This window comes from Rhinolophus ferrumequinum, chromosome 20 (assembly GCF_004115265.2).
Source record: "Rhinolophus ferrumequinum isolate MPI-CBG mRhiFer1 chromosome 20, mRhiFer1_v1.p, whole genome shotgun sequence".
Lineage (NCBI taxonomy): Eukaryota > Metazoa > Chordata > Mammalia > Chiroptera > Rhinolophidae > Rhinolophus > Rhinolophus ferrumequinum.
Genome location: NC_046303.1, coordinates 22,642,155 through 22,667,634, shown reverse-complemented (window position 1 = coordinate 22,667,634; position 25,480 = coordinate 22,642,155). Strand labels below are relative to the sequence as shown.

Below are 25,480 nucleotides of genomic sequence, written 5' to 3'. Positions count from 1 at the left end.
TAGAAACCTAACCATGGTATAGTTTCCAATACCCTACTGCCTTTATGGTGTAGGGCGTTGTCTACACAGTAACGGTCTCATATACAGGAAACATCATCAGAAAATGTTCTTGCTGTCTTTCTTTTTCTTAATGGAAATGTTTTAGTCTTTAGTAAGTTTTAAAAATGCATATAATACTTGATCTTCCAGCAAGCTGTTGTTTGTATAAGTAAATGGGATGACTCCAGACCCAGACAAGACAGGGCTGTGCTCAGCTTGGGGACAGAAGGACCTCAATTCGTTATCTTTGCTTTCAACCTATGACTAGTTAGAAAAAGTGAAGAGAATTAAAGGAGTCTATTCTATTTACGAATTCTGTTGCTCTTCCATAATAACTAATGTACCAAGATATTTTTCTGGTATCATTTCCTTTATGCCTGAAGAAGTTTCTTTAGATATTCTTTTAGAGAACATCTGCTGGCAAATAAATATATTTGTGTGTTTTTTTTCACCTGAGATTGTCTTCACCATCATTCCCGAAGTTTTTTGTTTTTGGGGGTTTTTTGCAGGATACTTAATGCTGAGATGATAGTGTTTGTTGTTAGCACTTTAAAACTCTTATTCTACTTTCTTCTGGTCTCCATGGTTTCTGGTGAGGATCTAGTCTGGTGAGGATCTTGTTGACAAGTTTTTATCTAGAATTTCTTTGATGCTTTTTTTCTGTACTATATTTTTCCTCCCCTTCCAGGATTGAGAGGACATTTTACTTTTCCACAGATGCTGGGAACTATTCATTTTTCCCGCAATCTCTTCATTCTGTAGTTCAAACTGTAAAAAATCTGATGATCTCATTAACTTCACTGGTACTTTCTCTGTCATCAACATATTTTTTTTATTTTGGTTACTGTTATTTTTTTCAGTTCTAAAATTCCCATTTGGCTCTTTATATTTCCTATGTCTTTGGTGAGACTTCCATCTTTCATTTCAAAAGCATTTCTCCTTACTTGTTATAGCATTTTTGTAATTAGTGCTTTAAAGTATTTCTCAAATAATTCCAACATCTATGTCATCTCAGCATGGGTATCTATTGATTGTCCCTTACCATGTGAGTTTAGATTTTCCTGGTTCTTTGTATGCCAAGTGATATTGGATTACATTCTGTATATTTAGGTGACATCCTTTCTTTCCACAGTCTCTCCTGTGCATTTCTCTAAAGCATCCCTTTTCAGCACTCCTACCAGAAAACTGGGGCTTTATTTACCCCAGTTTGCACATATTTCTCATGACTGTATCTGTGTCCAAGTAAGCAATAGGAGGACAGAGAAAAGAACAAAAACAATGTTCACCCTACCTCTTAAAACCACAGCAACTTCAATCAAAGAGAAATTTTCACTTCTCTCAGAATTTTAGCATTCTCTGGACCCCCACTGTTGCTACTGTCAGTGCCACTACTGTCACAAGACTGTTTAGGGACTGAAGTATTGGATTAGGAAAATGTTTAAAAAGGGAGGATATCTTCACCCTCTCTTAACATTACAAGACCCATTTTCTGCTCCTCTGGTCAGAATTAGGGGGCTTCTCTTGAAATTCTGTCTACTCCAATGTCCACTTCTGGATTTTGGGCTGCTTTAGACCCAGGTCAAGATATAGCATGAGAAAAAAAATGGCAAAAGTCACTGCCTATTATGTAGTATTTCAAATTCGGGTCTTATTCATTAAACTACCTGCTACTATTTACTTTGAATTCTCAAATAGTTGTTCTGTGCATTCTGTTCAGGTTTTATAGCTTTAGTCAGTAGAAGAAACAAGGTGGAGTTTTCTTGTTCCATCTTACCTAGAACCAGAAACCTACTTATGTCTTTATACATAAGAACAAGTATAATAAAAACCTATGCCTAAATAAACATAAAAGCACACAATTAATAAATATTTTTAAAGCTTCTAGGTGAAAATACTACATTCTACTGAAATTGGCAGTATTTTTCTTTTCGTAATGGTATAAAAATAGTATCATTTCTCATAATCAATGACACCTGAGAGTCAAGAAACATGGTAGAAATGAAGTACCTCTTTCATACCTCCTTAATCACACAGGATCACATGTGGTTGACAGTTGCTTCTCTAACAGAACAACATTATCCACCTTACACCAAAACAGTAAGAACAATCTAAACCTTTGAATTTAAAAATCAAAGTCACACTGTCTCATTTGCATACTTATATTAATCAGGCATGAGTTAAGAATACTCGACAACAGAACCCTAAATCAGATGCTTAGAGACTGTCAACTTACCATAAAAGTCTCAGCTGGTTCACTGGTCCACAATGTACGAGAAGACACCACTCTCAAATACCAAAACCAATTAATCATTCACTGAAGCACATCAGGATATAAATTAGAGGGGACAACTTTTCAGAGGATCTGTTGTCTTGTACAGGATCCTTCAATACTACCAAATATATATTATTAGTTCAAGGGGAAGAAGTGAGAAAAGACATGGAGGTTCTTTTAACAGAAGATGCTCCTCTGCCTCTCCTTATTTCTTTGCTCTTCCAGGAATTGTAGTGACAGAAAAACAGGAACATTATCAGAATTCCAACCATCTACCCTGGAGCATAAATCAAAGGACTCCTAGCATGATATCTAAAATGTCAGAGTTTGAATGTGTCACAGCTTCATATGTCAAACTCTTGAAATTCTCTCAAGTTTCAGTCAAGTTGTAAGTACAATGGAATTTCTTCAGAGGTTTCAATCCCCCCAGTTTAACGTGCTTTGCAATCTAAAACTTAGACACCTTTGATTTGGATATATATATATGAGTATTCATGTACAATGTGTTTTTATAAGTGTTTAATTCCTGTGTTATTCTACCTTAAGTCCTTTATACGCAATAGGAGGTATAATGTATAAATCTGAAAATTTCCGAATGAGAACAAAATCTAATTTATAATATAGTCATCCTTTAAAAGTTCCTCTAATTGTCCTTGAACATTGGATCTCTTGGCATAAAGTATACTGTCTTCCTTCAAGGGTTAGAAAATAGATACAATTGGGGGTCTTTTCATTTAACTTCACAAAATGGTAACATGTACAATTTCCAATATGTGCAGCTTCCTCTTCACCATCTGACAGACCCACTAACATATTAATAAGGAACAAAGAATATCTAGACATATGCCTCCATCAATGAATCATTAGGAGGGACTCATGAGTGCTCAGGATGGTGCTTCTATTTTACAAGAAACTTTCAAATACTATGGAGAAGAGCCAAAGCCAGAATTTTAGTGTTTTGAGGTAAATAAGCAACAACTGTATCAAATCCAACAGTAATCAATTTCAAAAGATGTTTCCAGCCTTAATCCATTCAAAGAGAGAGCAGTTATCTTCTATTCTCCTGTAGAGTTCCTTGAATCAAAAGTCAATCTCAAGAGTCTATTTTCTGTCTCACATGAAAGACTTTAAAGTAGTATTAAAGAGAATCAAAACTGTTGAGCCTTGAAGTCCCTGACTCATTATCATCTGTAGAAAGATGGCTAAGGTTTCCCTGAACACCTTAATACAGAAAACTATTAAAACAGGAAGGGGATGGTAGGCAGTCAATAAAGTAAAAGGAGCCAACAAGCCATGTCAACAGGACAAGTGGACAACAGGGGTGGTAACTAGAAACTCACCAGAAAACCAGACATACCCACATTAAAATGTCAAAGTGGACTTTTGAGAAGTTAGCTCTATTGTTGACTATACATGTTTCAACTGGAGGACAGTGGTACACAGGCAGATTTTTTTAAAAGATGGTTTATATCAGATCTTAACCACATTTTTAAATGAGTCATTGGATACACAATTCAGTTTCCTACCCTACAACTAAAAGTAAGGAGCAGACATGTCAGATCTTGTTTCCTGCACATGATTTTACGTGTAAGCATATTACTGTTTTCCAAATAAATGATGCAGTACTTTTTTTTCATTTCAAAGTATATATTCTTTCTGAGTTAGTTGAGAGAGAAATAAATTTGAAAGAAATGCTGGTGATTCATCAGTAGGTTTACAAAATGTATTGTTGCTTTGAGTATAACGTCATGTTTGGAGTTTATGTTGTTGTTTTTTTTCCCTAACCTACATCAGAGTAAAGTACAACTAGCTGGCTTTTTGTCTGTTATCAAGTCTTATTTAGCTAATGGTGACCTTATAAGTTTTTGAACATGACCGATTTACTTGACTATGTTTGAATTAGCATCTAACTAATGACAAATCAAGAAAATTACAAAATTAAACACAAAAGTGAACTCTACTTTCTCTAATCTTGATCCAAATATTTAACTTTCCAATTTACATTTTTTTACAATAAGATTTCAATGAAACCAAACGGCTATTAAATCATAGTACAGTCTTCCTGTTCTTATTAAAGCCTGACGCAAATGTTCTTACAGATTCACGTAAGATACAGTCACAGTACTATTTTCAAGAGAGTGAAGAACAAAAGCTATATTATGTACAAAGAGGTTATGGTATTAATGTGAAAATTTGGAAAATTAAGTATCATAGTCAAAAACCAGACATCAAAAATTACACTTTCTATGCAAATCTTAGCTGTCACTTTTCATTGTCCAAAAAGCATGGTTACCATAAATGGCGCCATCAGTGGATATTTTACAAGAAAAACCTGATGAGGACATACCACATGTGCAGAACACTGTCCAGTTACAGATGTAGAAAACCTGATTTAAAGTTTCTCATCGTTTCAATTTGATTGAAAAGATTTAAAAATAGTTTTCACTTAAAATGCCATGGTTTTAAATGAAAATATTAAAGGATCACTAAAAAATTAAGGCATTAGTTTCTTTATATGTATAAAACATACACTGTAACATGAATCTTTCTAATTCTTAGTAATACTGAATCGATTTTATTCACATGTGATTTTGTTTTATTCCTTTCAGACAGAGCCAATTTAAAAGTATATTCAGCTACTTTCAATGTATAAGCACAAAGAGATTCAATTGTTTGCCTACTGGTATAATTTAAAAAAAAAACTGTATGAAACATAAAAAAGCAGGCATATAGGGACTTATAGTTTAACTGTTCATAAATACTTAACATTGAAACAAATCACTGTATCACTGATGTTGAAAATAAAAAAGTATTTTCAGAATACAGTCTAAATTTCTGAACCAATAGGGGATGTATTTCTGAGAAATCAAAGTCAATTAATTTCCTTTAAAAAAAAAAAGTAAGCTCTAAACAAATGGAAAAAATTAAATAATGACTGGTGAAAGATGAACTTTTACATGAACATTAATATTTACTATTTCAATTAATATTAAATAAAGTCAGTAAAAAATAAAATGATTTTCAATTTTAACTTTTATTTTTCCATTTTTTTATAAACCACCCTATAAAAAGAGTCACCATGAAGCTTCTTTATAGCACAAATTTACTTAGGTTTGTAATATCAAAACCAGGAAAGAATAAAATAGAGTGAGTTTAAAAACACCCTTGAGCCACAAAATTAAATAGATTAAAGGATTTGAAGAAGGATGATGGCAGAAAATGATTACAATCTTTTACTTCGAAGGTCCATAGGGGCTTTTCTTCTTAGAAGACTACAGAATATTGATCCTTTTGCCAGGATATGGTCAGCACATTAAATCAAATGTGGGTTAGGACTGTTTGTACGGCGTATGTAAGTCTAGATAAAGTATGTTACTGCTGGCATCTGTTATCACTTTAATCGTTTGGGTAGGTTTGAGCATGCAGAGCAGGCCTGGGTGGGCTCAACTTGCTTGTGTGACAAAAGCACAATCCCTCTTTGTTAAGGGGCTGTTTACAAACTTATCAATCAGCCCAGTGTCTTGTGCCAATTAATCACACTACTCCATAGAAAAGTTTGTTTTAAATTTCACTCGTAGTAGAAGCCTAAAAGGAATAAGCATTAAAGAAAAATGACCAAATCTAACTTTCTGCCTCAAAAAAAAAAGGAATAGTGATAATGCTTTGTTACATAACAGTAAATTTATGATGAACTGTACATTTTTCAATGCAGAGAGCTATGTAAAAGACAGATATGAGAGTACTAGATATGAGAGATATGAGAGGTCTGACAATTAAGTTCACGAATTTGTTGCAACGCTGTTGCTAACCTTTTTTGATATCAGAGGGAGTCTTCATTATGAATTTCTACCACCTGTACCAACAGTTAACCAAGTTTACTATTTGGAAGTGCTGAAAAGGCTGTGTGAAAAAGTTAGACGACCTGAACTTTTCGCCAACAATTCATGGCTCTCGCACCACGACAATACACTAGCTCACACGGCACTGTCTATGAGGGAGTTTTTAGCCAGTAAACAAATAACTGTATTGGAACACCCTCTCTACTCACCTGATCTGGCCCCCCAATGACTTCTTTCTTTACGTGAAGTTAAAGGAAATATGAAAAGGAAGACATTTTGATTACATTCAGGACATCAAGGGTAATGCGACAATAGCTCTGATGGCCATTCCAGAAAGAGTTCCCAAACTGCTTTAAAGGGTTGACTAGGCCCTGGCATCAATGCATAGCTTCCCAAGGGGAGTACTTCTAAGGTGACCATAGTGATTGACATTCAGCAATGAGGTATGTAGCACTTTTTCTAGGATGAGTTCGTGAATTTAATTGTCAGACCTCATACATGTTCCCAATTATTGAATAGTTTACTGTAAATACAAATCCAGGCAAATATACTGACACTAAAATAAATTAAGCTTAAAAATAAAACTTATCTAATAATATTAATAAGATAAAAGTCAGATTTTGAGACTTGCTATAACCCATCCTTTGGGGATTTTAGTCAAAGCTGGCCTGAAGTCAGTTACATCAAAATTCCCATACTAAACTAAAGCCATGAACTTGCACATGAATCAAGAGGGACCAAAATATACGTGCTGTTCCAGTGACAAGTAAATTTGGGACTACAAAATGTTCTTGCAAGACATGACCCTTAGCAAAGAAATGTTTTAAAGAGTCTGCAAAAACTAAGTAAACTAAGTAAATGGTTGCATCAAAATACAATATTTTGACCCGCAATAATTGGTATTCAAGTGGAAAAGCAGCTCAGAAAAGGATGGCTTACAGAATACTAAGCACTCATTTCACACCATGAAAAGCAGTTGCATCCTATAAGAGGAAAAACTGTTATGGCTGGAGAAACATGAAACGACCAGAATAACAAAACAAAAAACAAAAAAGAAAGAAAGAAAAAAGAAAAAAAACTAACCAGTACCCAACCAATCATTTTATAAGTATTATTCTGATTTTGAATTTTAATTTTTATACTTTTTCTGGCCATATCTAGAAATCTGCCATTTCAATGCTATATGTTTTTCCTACACTCTAGAAGACTGCTGTGTGCTTAGCACAGATCTGGCAGAAAACATCAGTCTCAATTGTGTGATTATTATTCATCAAACCAACTGAAGATACAGGTGTAACCGAACAGAATTAGGGGTGGGCAGGCTGAATTTCATAAGCCATTTGCTGTACCCACCAAAGAGAGACAGTGAGCGCAGAATCAGTTTTAGTGGTCAGCATGAGCCACCACCTGCCTAGCGGTGCAAAGGGGCCAAGTCCCAGAGCTGAGTCAGACGTAAGGAAAAGGCAGACCTGGCTTTCAATTGTGGATCGTGCTTTTACTGTGTGACCTAGAGGAAAGTACCTCATACCTCTATGTCTCAGTTTTCCCACCTGCACATGGGAACAATAATATCTACATATCACCATGATTGTAAAGAATAAATGAGGTAACATATACAAAGCACCTGGCATGCGTGCCATGTGCTTGAAATCCTGGTTTTACACCCTGACAAAGTGACAAAATGCATAATCAAATATTAAATCATCTCAATTTTTAAAAAGAAAATAACAAAATAAATATAAGAATAGGTTTACTAGATGCGAATATGCACCTGGTGGAAGCAGGTAGAGTGGTAAAGTAGGCGGGAAAGACACCTATTCTCATAATTTAAGGCCCTTAGAGTCTAAGTTAAGAAATGTAGCCCTACCCTTTAACATGTCACTCAATTCAATTCACCTCAATGTTAGAGGATACAAAAGAAAAAAAGAATAGATATTTTTCTTCCTTCAATGAATCACAATCTAAAAGAGGTTCTCACCAAGTTATGGGCAATGCTAAAATCCAAAAAGGTCTTAAAATAAACTCTTTGAATTGTTTTCATATATAAGTTTGGTGGCAAAATCAGTCCTGAACTTGAACTGGCTAGAGACTCTACAGTCATTACTCTTGCATTGAATGTAAACATTCATGCATTCCAAGCTTCGTTATGCAGTGAGGTCCCAAGTCCCACTGGTGATGTGACACAATATATGACATAATGTAGTAGCTTTGGAAAATACCAAGTATTCCAAATTCCAAAACACATGTACCTCAAGGATTTCATACAGAGGAATCTAAACAATCTCTGCTTAAGGAATAAAAGGGAGGATAGCTATACAAAGAGGTCAGCTGCCTAAGGTAGAAATCTGTATTGAAGAATGTTTTTCTATCCTTCTTAAATACGTATTTGCTGAGAACCCTTGACTACTCCATAATATGGAAACTACAATACTACTTAAACCACTGAGTTCTTGGAGAGGCAAGAAATAACACTCAGAAAGCTTTTAAACAATGCCTGGCACTAACTAAGTACCAATAAATGTTGTGTAACGGAAGTGCCTAGAAAAATTCTTTGACATTTACTAAGAAAAGGCGAACAGGTGAATATGCAGCTCAGATAGTTCGTCAGCTTTATGCCATATTATATTTGGGGATTTTATTTTTAAAAATCCAAGGGTTTTCTTTTTCCTATGCCCAGAAGTATTTCTACTATTAGGCCTTAGAGGTAGTATGAGCACAAGTCATACCTGAGAAGTAGGTGACAATCTCAGCTGAGCAAATGAGAATTGGAGCTGAGAGAGCACAGGAAGACTTCAAGTTCTTAGTGCAATAAAGATACGATTTGTGGTATATGTACACAAAGGAATACTACTCTGCTATAAGAAAAAATGAAATAGTGCCATTGCGACAACATAGATGGATCTTAAGATTCTTATGGTAAGTGAAGTAAGTCAGACAGAAAAAGTAGAGAACCATAACATTTCACTGATATGTGGGATATAAAACTGAAAACAACAAAGGAACAAGACAAATGAAAAAAACAAAAACTCACAGACACAGACAATAGTTTAGTGGTTACCAGAGGGCAAGGGGGAAGGGAGTGGTAGATGAGGGTAAAACAGATCAAATATATGGTGATGGCAGGAGAACTGACTCTGGGTGGTGAACACACAATGGGATTTATAGATGATGTATTACAGAATTGTATACCTGAAACCTATGTAACTTTACTAACAACTGTCACCCCAATAAACTTTAATTAAAAAAAAAAAATTAAAGATAGGATTTGGAAAGAAATTAATTATAAAAGACTGTGAAGAGCAGCCTAGAGGAATGCTTCTGGAATTTAATGTACAAACTGATCGACCAAGTTTTTGTTAAAATGCACGTCCTAATTTAATGTGGTGGGGCCAGACGTTCTGCATTCAAGTTCTCAGGTAATCACCATGCGGCTGGTCTAGAGGCCCACACTGAGCGTAGGAAGGCCCCAGAGCAGAGGTCCTCAAAGTGTGCAAGCAATATCAGGATCTCTTGGAGAGTTACTAGAAATGCAAATCCTAGGGCATACAGAAGCTCTTGGAGATTGTTGACTAAATCAGCTGTTAACATCCAGTCAGACAGATTATTTTCCCTGAGAACACAAGTAGAATCCCTTTTAAATGCTTTAAAAACAAAGGGAGCACAGTAGACCATGCTACCTAGATAAGAAAAAAACAATTCCTCTCTGCAAACAATTCCAAAACGATAGCCCCTGAGATTACACTTAAAAATGTAGGTTTTTACATATAAGAAGCCTGCTCTAATAACATATAGGCACAAGTGTATAGAATCCTCAGTTGAACCACTTACCAACTATTCACAAAATCGATAATTTCCATTTTACCTAGGTAATAGAGATATGACTTTGTAAAGAAAGCAAACTGAGTTTTATATTGCCTTGTATTGAGAATGTAACTCAACCACATCATGGTTTAGCCAACTTCTACAGAGTAATGTTTAAACATCGCCTAGCGCGTATGTAAATATATGTCAACATTTTGATTTATAACTCTCTGTGATCTGTTTACATACACAGACACACAGATACACAAATTACAGTACATTAATGGTTGGAAACACAATATTCTTAAAAGCCAGAAAAAAAAATTCAGGGTGAAATATAAATATAGAATGTCATGACCAGAGAAAAGATTTCAGTTTTCTAAATATGAAGCCAATTGATTGTTAAATAAGTTTCCCTAAAACTGATGCATTCAGAATTCAGATTCAGTATTTCTTTTCAACTTCGAAGTTTCAATTCACAAGTTCATTCTCAATCAAAACCTGAACACATAATTCTGTCCTTAATCGATTTTTGAAGGAGTCAGTTACTAACATTGTAAATCACCACACTTGCTTCAGGATTGGGGGTGGACCCCTCTAATTTTTGCTAGGACCATATACAGAGGGTGCCAAAAATATGTACACGCATTCTAAGAAAGGAAAACAGTATATATACTCAATATATACTCAGTAAACTGTAATACTCTATACCGATAACAAAAGATGAATGCAAGTCACATTTGACTTCTGCAATTACAAGAGGTGCTCAAAGTGGTTCCCATCAGCGTCCAGACACTTATTACAGCGAACTAGTGCTTGAGCCACATTGACCAAGTGTCCACTTGTATGTACTTTTTGGCACCCCCAGTATTTGTCAGGAGACATATTTGGTCACCTGGGGGGCGGTGGAAGAGGACTCTGGCTTCTAGTGAGCAGAGACTGGACATGCTGCTCCACAACCTACAATGCAGGAAACAATCCCCTCAACCAAGAGTTACGCAGCCTAAAATGCCAGTAGTGCCAAGATGAAGAAACCCTGATTTAAGCAACGGAGGCTGCAAAACACACAGAATGAATGCCCCGTGTGCATCATCATTCCATTCCTAGCACAGTGTTAAGCACAGCAATAAATAATTGCTGATTATTAAATAAACTGTCTCGGTAGAGCTGAGATCTTAGAGTCATAGTGATGAAAAAAGTGAAGTAGGAGTTATTACCTATGTGACATCCAAAATTACAAAACAAAATTATAGTCATTGTCATAACCAGAAAGGAATTAAAAAATAATCCAGTCCAATTTCTTGATTCTTGGAAAAAAATATTCTCATATGGAAGGTGCTATCTAATGTACAAATATGACAGCGAAGGGGGAAGAGGGAGGGTCAGGCCTCTTAAAAGTAAATGTAAAATACAATATCTTTATACATTTATTGAAATATGTTTTTACTTCTAATAGTGCCGATATCCCATACTTTTCTCAATTAAGCATTTCCTTTATAAAAAGTAAAACCAACATAACATAAATCATAATAAGTATATTTCACAAGCAGGAAATAAAATAAAACATAATTATTTTTCAAAAAGGAAAATCAGACTTCCATGGCCTACAGGCATTTATACTTCTGAGAATTCTGGGACTTAACAAGTCATGAGAAATTCTGAACTGGCTTACATTTTTGAAACACAAGAACTGAGAGTCACAAGGCCAAACATACCCTTAATAATCGATTCCGCTGCATACAGATCTCGTTTGTAGGTCACCTAAAGGACAGATAAACCTCATTAGACTTAACAGAGCAGGAAGGAATGTGAAAGCAATAAAATTAAGCCCCCAAGGAAATTCTTGATTCTGGAGAAACTATAAACACATAATACTGACAATTTCTATATTATAACAACATTAGCAAATTCAAAATAATGTATTCTGTGTCTACAAATGGTTGAAGATTTGTTTTCAACATCTTTAAATAAATTGACGTATTATATGGCAGTGTTTACCAAAATCTTATTAATGTAATTGAAGTACCATGTCAAAGAAAATGCGGTAGTGTTTAAAAGTATTAGCATTATTATTACTTAACATTAAGGTTTTATGTCGAAAGGAATATAAGGTAAGTAGAACAAAAATCACCAAATTGCATTTTTTAGTTAAAATGAGGAAATTTCAAAGATCAATTCACTTTAACAAGGGACTTCCTTCTGAATTGAGTATATCTGTACATAGCCCGATAAGGTTCACCCTGTGAGGTTTTTATTAATACATGGCTCTCATAAAAAGAGTCTGTAGGGTACCACCATGTCCATAAGGACAATCACGATCTTTCCTTAAGAACACACAGCCTCCTTGCAATTATAATCTGCTCCTTGCAATGTAACCTGACGTGGTCCTGAGGCAGAGACTTTCCAGACCACAGCCAGCGAGCTCAGGTATAGAACATGTCAGTAGCATTGCATCGCACTGCAGAATTAGTTCTCCTATATCACAGAACTGAAAAACATAGTAAACAACGAACTGTATTAACAAATACTGTAAAGCCTTCGGTGCCCAGATGATTATGATACAAATGGTCTAATGACCCACTTTGAGAGGTGCTCATCAACTTAGCACCATTCCACATCTACAGTTCAGACTTTTTCCATCGAAATTATCTCATAAATAGACTTATACAGAAACTGTGTCCAGCTCAAGTGGCTCAGGACACTTCTCTCCAAAAGAGATGCTTCTGCTGTGCCTTTATCCCGGCAGGTAAGTCCTGGCCCAAAACTATACCTTACAATCCAGAGTTAAAGTAGCAGTTAACTTGTAAGACAGATGGATAGTTGCTCAAGCATTCAACCAATTTATTTAAGTCAAATGTGACACTGCTACATTACCTCTAAAACCAGCACTCGCCAACCAAAACTAGTTCCATAGTTACAAATCTACAGTGTAATTCTAATATCTGGGTGGAAAAAAATTAAAAGACACACATTTAAAAGTTCATACTATGCATTTTACTAAATTAAAGAAATGTATTGATCTCATTCATTCATTCAACAAATGTTTATCAAGTAACTACTGTGTTCTAGGTCTTGTTCTACGTGCTGGGAATAGAGCAATGAAAAGAATAAGCAACACTCTTAACATGTGAAGGCTACATTTTAGTGGAGAAATATTTCTTCTAAGAATTGAATAAAATGTTTTTCTTTTGTGTGCTTGAAAATCAAAAGTTAACTAGATATCCGCAATCAGGACTTAATGTTTAAATGGGAAACATTTTAAGTGTTAAGCAATTTAAGTAAGAAAATGTTTTTTTTTCCTATTAGGTTGGTGCAAAAGTAACTGCGGTTTTGCAGTTACTTTTAATCTTTTAAACCGCAATGCCTTTTGCACCAACGTAAAAGAATTGTCTGCTGTATAGGGTAAACCAAGAAGATGCTTAATTAGTATAATTTATTTTTTATCCCTTCCTGCTTTCTTTGAGGGGTAAAACTGCATTCCAAATTGAAATATAATTGTGCAAATACATTTTTTTCCCAAACAAATCTTAATGATGGGCTTTTAAAGTTAAGGAAAATTTGGTCTCAAATACTAAAATTATTTTTTTTCTAGCATACTTGCAAGACTTAACATTTTTGCATCAGAGTCAGTCTTAAGAATAAAATACATATTTTATCACCTAAAGGTCCTTTCTCCACTAGTATTAAATTATTAGCTGTATAAACAAGAAAGACTCACAAATTTCCTATTTTTCCTTGTACGCTGTGGATATCTACAATATACTGATTAAAGCCTTTGATTTTTATTAATAGCTTCTATGTAAACCTTACTGAATACCTCAACTACAATTCTCAAACACTGACTTAATGAAAATAAACTACAAAATATCTCTTACAAACCTGTAAAATACTGTGTTTAAAACAGCCTTATTTTTTTCTCAATAAAACACTTTACATAAATCAAAGGGAATAATAATGGAAACTGTAGCTCTGAATTGAATTACTTTTTCTGTCAAATTCTTACAGTAATATGGGAAGGCTTTTCTGATTTCTAATTTCAAAAACAGTTTAATAATCAGTTTTGAAGTTGATTTTCTTCTGTCAGCATGATCTGTAGTTTTTCTTTGACCGTGCACAACACATTACGGAAGAGTTACTTTACAAAAACATCAGCTCTGCAGTGATGGAAGTGGGCCTCAATCCTCTATTTCCGTGTTTTCACACTGTGCCATTTGAGCCTCAGGGGCCACCTGGAGACCAGGGGAGGTGCTCTGTGCAGCTGAGACTCTAAGCCCCACATGTACCACTCAACTAGTTAAGCTCAATTTCTGTTTTCTTTGACTGCGCTTCTGTGCAATATTTCATCTGAGAAAAGTGTTTAGCTAACAGATAGATATATAGAGACAGGGATTGGGAGAGGGAGAGGGCGACGGATAGGGAGAGGGAGAAAAAGAAGGAGAAGGAAAGGAATAGGGAGAGGGAGAGGGATTGGGCGGGGTGGGGGGGAGTGGATTTTTTCTTTTCGATGAAAGGGAAACCTGAAACTGAGAGCCACAGAGATAATTGTCCTCCAACTCCTAGGGCAGGGCTCTCTCAGCTACCTCAAGATGAGTTCCAGAAAACACTGTCACACCTACTTTTTGTTGCCCCATCTGTGTTGACACTCAATATCATAAATTACAGACTTTTCAGAGCCAAGTCGGGTTGGCTACACTGAACTGTTCTCTCATTTTTCACCTTCTGAGAAAATGAATATGTAATGCCAATAATTAAAAGCCAGAAAAAATCTTAAATTTTAAAGATAGAAAATGTTTATTAGATATAAATTTAGATTGGGGGTTATTATATTTATTTCCATTTCCTAAATTACATCTACGTAGAAAATATTCTTTCCTCTAGACTGGATAATGATATGAAAACTCCTAAAAAGAAACAATGGCACTATATTGTGTTTTTGAGGTTAAAAAGCCAAAAGTGAGACTATTTTGTTTCTTTTGTTCTTAACGAAGATGCCAGGGACACTAGGATCTAAAAAGTCAGCCTCAAAAAGGAGGAGTATTCAAAAGGCAGCCATTTCAATAATGTGATTCAAACACTTCAGAAACTCCTTCTAAAGAAGCATTTTCAGACAATGGGACCCAGTTGAATTTCTCAAATAACAGGTTATAAATCTTTTATAAATCTTTCATGCCTTGAGGATGGTTTTAACAGTTAGAAACAAGAAGTCTGTTCAATTAGGTCTGTATAGTGTAGTAAGTGACTGAGTATTTAATTATATTGGGACAAAAACTACAAATTAAAGCAATGGAAGTTCTTCTGTAAACTAGATGAAATTTCACCAAAGTTAGTATGTATCCACTAAGGCCACCACTCGGGGAGAGTACAAGAGCCAATCCCTATTCCCGGGAGTCAGTCCTGCACACTTCTGTGCTTGGTCGCTCTTTGAGGAGAGGTGCTGGTCATTCATGGGGGTGTCTTCTACCCTGCATGGTGACTTGAAAAAGAAACTGTTGCCTCCAGGCTCCAGAAGATCTTTGGTTTAAAAGCAATTTTAATACTCCTTATCCATACAAAACGGTAAGACCACAAATTAATTAAATTAGAAGCCTTCACTAAGGATAACTCAATGCCATCAAAAGAGGCTAAATAGGGTTAAATAAATACCTAAGAAAACATCAAAATTATAAAGGTGGATGATGATGAAACAGGAGGCAGAAGAAGGAATGAGGGAACCTGAAACAACGGTAATATTTGCACTCAAAATAATTTTATCTCAATCAACAGAATCAATATGGTACCTAAAGAAAGACCTCGTAACTGTCATGTGAAAGATTTTTTGCCCAATCCACTGTATGACTTGCCCCTTTAGGATCCAAGATCCCACTGAGGCACATCATTATTCAAACATCATTCATAAGAGTGGGAATTCCTCTCACCCTCCCAGTTTGGATAGTAATACTAGGAAGATGATCCCTGGGGGACTAAGAGTATGTCACCCTTTGGCATGTGTGTTCGTTTCCTAGGGCTGCCAAACCAACTGCAAACTGGATGGCTTAAAACAATAGAAATTTATTCTCTGATAGCAATGGAGGCTAGAAGTTTGAAGTCCAGGTGTGCGCAGGGCCTTTCCCCCTCAGGAACGTTTAGAGAAGAATCCTTACTGGCCTCGCCCTAGGTTCTTGTGGTTGTCGGCCATACTCTGCTCTGCTTTGCTGGTAGATGGATCACTCTGTTCTCTGCCTCCATCATCACTGGCTTTCCCCATTATTCGTGTCTGCATCTCTTCTCCTATTCCCATAAGCTGGATGCAGGGCCTGCTCTACACCAGTATGACCTCATCTAAGACTTTTCAAACAAAGTCACTTTCACAGGTGCCAGGGATTAGGACTTTTGGTGGGGACCAATTCAATCCACAACAGCACGTATGAAAACGATGGAACAGGGGAACAAAGAGAAGCACTTGGAAAGGCCAGTCAGTGCCTCAGTGCACTGACATGTATTGTACATAAAAGAGGAGCAGAGTGCCAAGATGTGAGGACTAATTCTGTGCTGCTGGAGAAAGCAGTGAAATATGAGATTGCACCCCAAAAAATATTGAAATGGAAAATTCAAAGAGTACTGTGCAACTTTCCTGTTATCTGCAGACCTCAGGATGCTTTACAAGTTTGCAGAAGGCTCAGAATACCTACAAGAGGTAAATAATCACAGACACTAAGACGTCAGTAATGCAGCCAGAAAGTGTCGTGGACATGTTAGTCGCAATGTAACATCACAGAGTTTCCACTTTGTTTTATGTAGCCTGCACATGAAGTCTAGCAGAGTCAAAGGGGGTTCTACAGAAATGTGAGTCTGGAACTTTAACAAAACACCTAATTGGTAATTACCCAAATCCTCACAATTAATATGTATATCACCATCTGAGCCATAGATAACAAAGAATAAACAAAATGAATAAATTGTTTGCCTGCTGCATTGATGACATTTTGGATATTCTTAAGAGAGCAATAATACTGCATGAATTTTCTCTACCAGGCAATAATCGAGGCATGTCAATATTCTGTGATCTTAGAACAATTTAAGTATGTATGAGACGATTTCAGCAAGCATCAAGGCCTGTCACGTTACTGTGCAAAATACCTAATCAACTCATAGGGCTTCCTGTTTTAAGTCAGTGAGGAAATATGCTTTTGGGTTAATATAATCTTAGCGTAAGAAAGAATTTTATTAATCAGATTTAGGTGGATGCTTTATAAAGATTTCATCCAATATTTCAAAAACAATAATATACTTACTTCAAAATTATGCAATGACCTTACAATTCTATTTCAGAATATTATTGTCCAATTCAACACATTCCGACTTAATGAAACAAAAGAGAGTCACACTGTAAAACACCCCCTGGCTCAAGGAAGCTATAGTATGACCACTTCATTCCCTCCACAAAGAAAGAAGTTTGTCATGCTTGCCACAGGGAAGAGTCCTAGTCCTGAATGAGGGCAGTGAGTGGGTCCAGCTACCCACCCCACGGTCAGAACTGTGCAGATATTCTTTCCACTCAGTTAAGTTGGAGCTCCCATCCCAGGGCTTGAAAGGAAATGCTGCCATTGTGGGAAGTAGTGTCGCATCCTTAACTCACTGGAGTGTAAGACAGCAGAGTAAAGTAAATGGATATATGCAGCATACAAGGAAAAGATTGTGAACAATATTATTGGCTAAAAGGAATTTGTTTGAAAAAGTTATGTCAAAGTGAATTTCCTTGAAACCCAGCAATAGAAATGATACCATACTTTCGTGTCTTAGAAAACCCAGTGAGACCCTTTTTAACTCTTTAATATATGGACCGACACACACACACACACAGACACACACACACACACACCCCTTCTCTTAGAAATATTGTTTCAGTACGAAACCAAGTGCTTTCATACTATTCCATTTCCTAAAGGGCCTGGAAAATGTTTGTGCTTGCAGTATGTGTCTTCAGGAAGAACAAAAGCACAGATGAGACCCTGAGCAAAGTACCAACTCCATTACCTTCCAGAGATCAGGTGATCCTTCCACAAGTTTGGCTTTAATGTGACAGTATTTTAGAGCCAAATGCAAACACTCAGTTCCAAATTCCAGGTCATAGTCACTACACTGGGTAGGAAAAAAACAAAACAAATAACAAGTTAAAATATAATTGTAAAGAAAACTAAAACATTTATTTAATATTCAGTTGTATAGAGAAAAGGAAGGGCCAAGAGAATGTGCAAGCTCTTTAATTAGCTACTGATTAATCAAGTTACAAAATAATTTTCCCTGTGCCCTAAAAGCCAATAGAAAACAAGAATGTTGCAATCATAGTCTTGAATTTCCTCAACAGTTTCAGGTGTCAGATAAATATAACACTTTATTTCCTTCACTCATAAACTACCTTTCCAAATACGTTTCTAAAATGCCTGAAGGTGTGGCTGAGGATTACCATACCAGAATTTGATTTAGCAAATATATGTATTCATAAAACTCCAAATCCCCTATCTTATATTTATATCAATCTATATTTGCAGGTCACAGTTCTCTTATTCATCTTAATATGTTAAATATCAATATATCTTTTTGGAAGGATTTATGTTTTTATTCTGAACATGGAAACAGATCAGTCTTTCATTACGAGAAAAATGTAAAAGCTTCTCATAGGTTTAGTAAAATACAAAAACCATTTTTAAGCATTTTAAGAAGAACCACACCAACACAATATAATTCAGCTGAATAATACTGATTGCGTATCATGTCGAAGCTTTGTATTAAGAACCAGCATAAATGAGACATGTTGTGTCCTCAAGGAACTCAAGTCTAGAAGGGGAGGCAGATCTATAACAAATATTTTGCAACAGAATGCGATAGATGTAGCACTAGAAGAGTACCTAGAGGGAGGTAGATAAGGAGATAAAATATTTAATTCTATGTGACAGCATCAGGGAAGGCCTAGCAGAGGAAGTGGTTTCTGGTCTCATTTTAAAGACTGAATAAAATTGGTGGAGAGTGATACCCTTAAGGCAAAGCCACCACACAAAGATACAGCAGTTTCAGACATCTGGTAGATTTGCATTTTAGAAACAGTTATCCATGTACAGTATCCAAAGACTGCTAGAAGGCAACAAATAAAATTATGACATTTAGCATCCTTTGCCAATGCTGTTTCATCATACAGGAAGTTACAAAGTCCTAACTATATTTGTTCATGAAGTTAATGGACAAGAAACTATAACAATCAATTATACACAGTCCCAAATTGACCAGAACAGTCTCCATTTCAATCTTCTATTCTGATGTACTACATACCGTGACATATTTCTTATTTTCATTTTTAATGCAGTATTACGAGCAGTAGTTACATTCAAATAAGTTAAGATGAATATTGGTAAACCTCCACTTTGAACTTCCCACATCTGCACAGTCTCATCTAATTGTATGTGAGATGCATATACAGTAAACAGAGTTTTCTCTTTAACACATAGTTAAATCCCAAAGATGGCTAGCAATCAACCTTTTCCTAACTCTTTCCAGAGACAAGATATTGAACACATCTGTGGAGGAGTCTTAAAAGTGCTCACAAAAGGCATTCTGAGAGGAGCCCATAGGAACAGTGACTTCCTTCCCGTATCAGCCAGTGGGGTAAGAATACTACTTGATGCCACGTTCCTGCCAGCCATGAGATATACCAGCCAAGATGGCAATGGCCTATAAATTGCATAAGTCTTTAGGATTCCAGTCCCCAGGGTTAATGCGAAGCATGGAAAATTATGGGTCACGTATATATGAAATATATACCAGAAACAGAGGCTGAGTAATCTTGGCAGAAAGAGCAGTCTGAATTTGTCATTCATTGTATAGACTAATATTACAGCTATTTAGGGAAGTTTGGGTCATTGTTTGGCAATAAAACCTTGCTTTCACAGTAAGTTAAAAAAATTCATGCTTAACGGCAAAGGAAATTATGAATTCCTGTTTCTCCAGAATATTGATGATGATTTCTACTTTTGTCTAGGGTATGTAAAGCTGGAAAAAAAATTAGGCTCACTTCGGAACAAAGGAAAAAGCAGATAAACTTTTTCTGGAACCCATCAGAACTGAGGTCACACACACACACACACACACACACAGATGCTGAGAAACTCTATGCCTCCCTAAACTTGGAGCCCAAAACAGTGTAGAACAACGTTCTCCCCAGGGAGAAGTCCTACGGACACTTTGTCCGAGGTCCCCAAAGTATCATCTATCCCAGTCATGTTATAGTGAAGCTCACAGTCAACGAGCCCCACTACAACACTCACCAAGTCCAACCGATCTCCAGCACATAGCAAGAGCAGAAAGCCAAGATTTAACTGAAAGCCAAGGAGAACCTCAAACATGATAAATGAAAAAAGAAAAACAAACAAAGGATTTTGGAGAAACTAGAAACTATGCAGTTAATAAAAAAGAATTAATAAGCCCAGAATAATAAAGTTTTTATACTTATAAAATACGACAGGATAATATTTAAAAGGCAGGAAAACAAACAGGAGAGAAAAGAATAATCAATGACAACCACAATGTCCAATGTGAGAGAAAATAAAAAATACAGAAGGAAAGAACAGAAAAGGGCAGGACAAGGAAGCAACCAAACAATTCAAAAAAAATTGCAGCAATGAAGAAAATGAGTTTCCAAATGAAAAATTCTTATAAAATAAAGAAGCTAATAGATGAAAATACAAGCCCAATTAACACCAACAACAAAAAGTCTCTTATGAAGAAGCAGAAATCCAAAGTGGTCAAGACTTCTTAATTGCCACAATAAAAATTAAAAAACAATGGAACAGTTTCTTCACAATTTCGAAGGTAATGATTGTCAATATAAAACTATGGTCCCAAGAAAGCTATATATCCTATTTGAAGACAGAATATGGACTTTTATAAACAGTGAAGGTCACAACAGAATTTTAATTCCTATAGGATCTTTCTTTATTGAGTTTTTTAATAGACTTTGAGTTGGGGGCAGTTTTAGGTTCATAGCACAGTAGAGCAGAAGGTACAGATATTTCCCATATATCATATACCCCCATATACTCACAGCCTCCCCTACTATCAAAATCCTATACAAGAGTGGAACATTTGTTAAAACTGATGAACCTGCCAATAAATTGTCATCACCCAAAGTCCACAGTTTGCATTAGGGCTCACTCTTAGTCTTTTACAGATTATGGGTTGTCATTAACGTATAATGGTATGTATCCATCATTATGGTATCATACAGAAAGCATTTTCATGGTCTAAAAATTCTCTGTGTCCCTCCTATTCATGCCCTCTCTGCCTAAATCCTCAGCAACCAATGAACTCTTTCCTATCTCCATTGATTTGCCATTTCCGTAAATCGTATACTTGGAATCATACAGTACATAACCTGTTCGGATTGGCTTCTTTTACTACGTATAATGCATATAAGGTTCCTCCATGTCTTTTGTGTCTTAATAGGTCATTTTTAGCACTGGATCATATCCCATTGTCTGGATATACCACAGTTTATGTTGGCATTCACGTACTGAGGGACATCTTGGTTGCTTCAAAGTTTCAGCAATTATGAAAAAAGCTGGTATAAACATTCATGTATAGGTGTTTTGCATGGACATAAGTTTTTAACTTATTTGAATAAATACAAAGCAGTGCAATTGCTGGATCATAAGGTAAGGGTATGTTTACTTTTGTAAGAAATGGTCAAACTGTGTTCCCATGTAGACGTACCATTTTGCATAATCACAGGCAAGGAACGAGAGTTCCTGTTCCTTCACATCCTCCCCAGCAGTAGGTGTTCATGTTCTAGATGTTGGCCATTCTCATACATGTGCAGTGATATTTCATTTTTTGTTTTAATTTGCATGTGATTTAGAACATCTTTTCAATGTTAATTTTTCATCTTTATATCTTCTTTGGTGAGGTGTCTGCTCAGGTCTTTTAACCTTTTATTAATTGAATTGTTCATATTGTTATTGTTGAGTTCAAGAGTTCTCTGTATATTTTAGACAATAGTCTTGTATCACATGTCTTTTGCAAATATATTCTCCCAATTTGTAGCTTGTATTCTCATTCTTTTCAAATGTCTTTTGCAGAGAAGTTTTAAATTTTAATAAGTCCAGCTTCTCAATTCTTTCATGAATCATCCCCCTTGGTGTTGTATCTAAAAAGTTATCACCATACCTATGGTCATCTAGGTTTTCTCCTGTGTTATCGTCTAGGAGTTTTATGTTTTTCATTTAGGTCTATGATTCATTTTTGCACGTGGAGGTCCAGTTGTTTCAACAAGATTTATTAAAAAGACAATCTCTGATCCATTGTATTGCTTTTGTTCCTTTAACAATGATCAGTTGACTAATTTATGTGAGTCTATTTCTGGGATCTCTATTCTGTTCCATTGACTGACTTGTCTATTCTTTCACTAATACCACACTGTCTTGATTACTATGGCTTTATGGTAACTCTTCATGTCGAGTAGTCTCAGCCTTCTGACTTTGTTCAACTCCTCCAATAGTGCATTGGCTGGTCTGGGTGTTTTATCTCTCCATATAAATCTAGAATTGGTTTATAGAATGGTATAAGAATTGACATCTTGGATGTCAGAAATGTCCAACAATGGCAGCGAGGAGCCTGGGATATTTTACTAATAATACCTGGGATAAATCCTACTTGGTTGTAGTCTGTAATTCTTTACATACATCATTGGATTCTATTTACTAATATAGAATTTGCTAATACAGATTTATGTTGAGAATTTTTACATTTATGTTCATGAGATACTGGTATGTAGTTATCCTTCTCTGTAATGTTTTTTGTCTGGTTTTGATATTAGGTTGGTATCAGAATGAGTTATCAAGTCCTCCCTCTGCTTCTTTCTTCTAGAACAGATTGTAGAGAACTGGTATAATTTCTTCCTAAAATGTTTGTTAGAATTTACAAGTGAATCCATCTGAGTTTGGCGCTTTCTATGTTGGAAAGTTATCAACTATTGATTCAATTTCTTTAATAGATACAGGCTTATTCAGATTGTCAATTCTTGAGTGAGTTTTGGCAGATTGTGTCTTTCAAGGAATTGGTCCATTTCATCTAGGCTGTTAAATTTGAGGATGTAGAATTTTTCATAATATTTTTTTTATTATTATCCTCTTAATACCCATTATTCTGTAAAGGGGTTCCTATTTGATTTCTGATGTTAATAATTTGAGTCTTCTCTCTTTTCTTCTTAATGTGGCCTATTGATTTTACTATTTTCAAAGAACCAGATTTTAGTTTTGTTGATTTTGTTTACTGATTTTTATTTTCTTTTTTATTGATTTCTGTTCTTTTATTTCTTTTCTTCTGCTTACTTTGAAATTAATCTGCTCTTTTTAAAATTTCCTAATATGCATGTTAGATCACTGGTTAGATTTTTCTTGTTTTCTAATATATACATTCAATGCTATATATTTCCTTGTAAGTACTCCTTTTTGCTTCACTCCAAAATTTTGATAAGTTGTGTTTTCATTTGTGTTTAGTTGAAGATATATTTTCAATTTCTCTTGAGATTTATTCTTTGGCCAATCTGTTATTTCGAAGTGTATCGTTTAATCTCCAAGTATTTGGGGCTTTTCCACCTGTGTTCCTGTTATTGATTTCTAGTTTAATTTCATTGTGATCTGATAGCAGACCTTGTATGATTTCTATTATTTTGAATTTGTTAAGGTGTGTTTCATGACACAGAATGTGTCCTAGAGTTTACATCTATTTTGGTGAATGTTCCATGTGAACTGGCAAAGAATGGTATTGTTGGATGACGTAATTGATAGATGTCAATTATATCCAATTGATTAATTGTATTGCTGAGTTCAATTATGTCCTTATTGTTTTTCTGCCCACTGGATTTGTCCATTTATAATAAATGGTTGTTGAAACTCCAACTATTAATTGTGAATTCATTCACTTCTCCTGGCAGTTCTATCAGGTTTGCTTCATGTATTGTGAGGCTCTGTTGTTAGGCACATAAATGCTAAGGATTTTTATGTCCTCTTATAGAATTGACTCCTTTATCATTATATAATATCCCTCTTTATCCCTGATAAAGTCTGAAGTCTACTCTGTCAGAAATTAGTATAACTACGTCTATCTTTTGCTTAGTGTTAGCATGGTATATCTTTCTGAAATGCTTTAATTTTAATATGTATGCCTTTCTAATTAAAATGAATTTCTTGTAGATAATATATATTTGGATCCTGTTTTTTTAACCCACTCTGATAATATCTACCTTTAAATCAGTGTATTTAGATTATTAACATTTAAAGTAATTGACATAGTTGGATAATATCTACCATATTTGTTACTGTTTTATGTTTGTGGCCCTTTGTTCTTTGGTTCTCTTCCTTATCTGCCTTTTGTGGTTTGAATTGAGCATTTTATATGACTCCTTTCTTCCCCTTTCTTAGTATATCAGTTATACTATTTTATTTTTTTTACTTTCAGTCGTTGTCCTAGAGTTTACAATATACATTTACCACTCATCCAAGTCTACTTTTAAATAACACTGTTCATAGGTAGTGCAAGTACCTTAAAATAAATATCCCTAATTCCTCCTTTCCTTGTATCATTGCTCTCATTCATTTCACTTATACATAAACATACAAAGGTATAAACGAACATACATATATACATGCATAAGCATACATTAAGTATACTGTTGCTCTTACATTTTGAAGTTATTTGTGCGATCAATTAAAAACAAGAAAACTAAATCTTTTCCTTTAACCTTTACTAATTCCTTCTTAATTTCTTTTTGTAGATCTGAGTTTCTGACTCACATCATCTTCCTTCTCTCTGAAGAACTTCTTTTAACATTTTGGAAGGCAAGTGTATAGGCAACAAATTCCCTCAGTATTTGTCTGAGAAAGTCTTATATTACTCCTTCATTTTTGGATGATAATTTGAAAGAGTAGAAATTCTAGGGTTGTGTTTTTTTCTCCCTCAACACTGAATATTTCACTCCAGACTCTCTTCTTGCTTGCATGGTTTCTGAGAAGTCCAATGTAATTCTTATCTTTGCTCCTCTATAGGTAAGGTGTTTTACCTCTGTCTTTTTTCAAGATTGTCTCTTGGATTTTCTGCAGTTTAAATATCATATGCCTAGGTAGAATTTATTTGGCATTTATCCTTGTTGGTGTTATCTAAGCTTTCTGGATCTGCGGATTTTGTATCTGACATTAATTTGGGGGAAATTTTCAGTCATGATTGCTTCAAATATTCCCTTTCTTTCTCTTTTCTTTCTCCTGGTATTCCCATTATGAGTATGTAGTTGTCCATAGTTCTTGGATATTTTCTTCTGTGTTTTTTTCCCAGTCTTCTTTTCTCTTTGCTTTTCAGTTTTGGAAGTTTCTACTGAGATATCCTCAAGCTCAGACAGTCTTTCCTCACTGTGTTCAGTCTACTAAAAAAATAAAGGTAATCTTCATTTCTACTAGTGTTTTTGATATCTAACTTTTTTTATTCCTTCTTAGAATTTACATCTATCTGA

The 25,480-nt window shown here is 35.2% G+C and overlaps 1 protein-coding gene across 4 annotated transcripts in view; it reads right to left on the bottom strand.

Moving 5' to 3' along the window:
• CRPPA (CDP-L-ribitol pyrophosphorylase A) overlaps nucleotides 1-25,480 on the bottom strand; it is a 216,795-nt gene that overhangs the window by 137,643 nt on the left and 53,672 nt on the right. For all 4 annotated transcript variants that reach the window (XM_033088857.1, XM_033088859.1, XM_033088860.1 and 1 more), the window contains 2 exons: nucleotides 17,965-18,069; nucleotides 11,667-11,712 (listed from right to left, as the gene is read on the bottom strand). In XM_033088857.1, coding sequence (XP_032944748.1) covers nucleotides 11,667-11,712; nucleotides 17,965-18,069 — 151 coding nt within the window. The remainder of the gene's footprint in view (nucleotides 1-11,666; nucleotides 11,713-17,964; nucleotides 18,070-25,480) is intronic.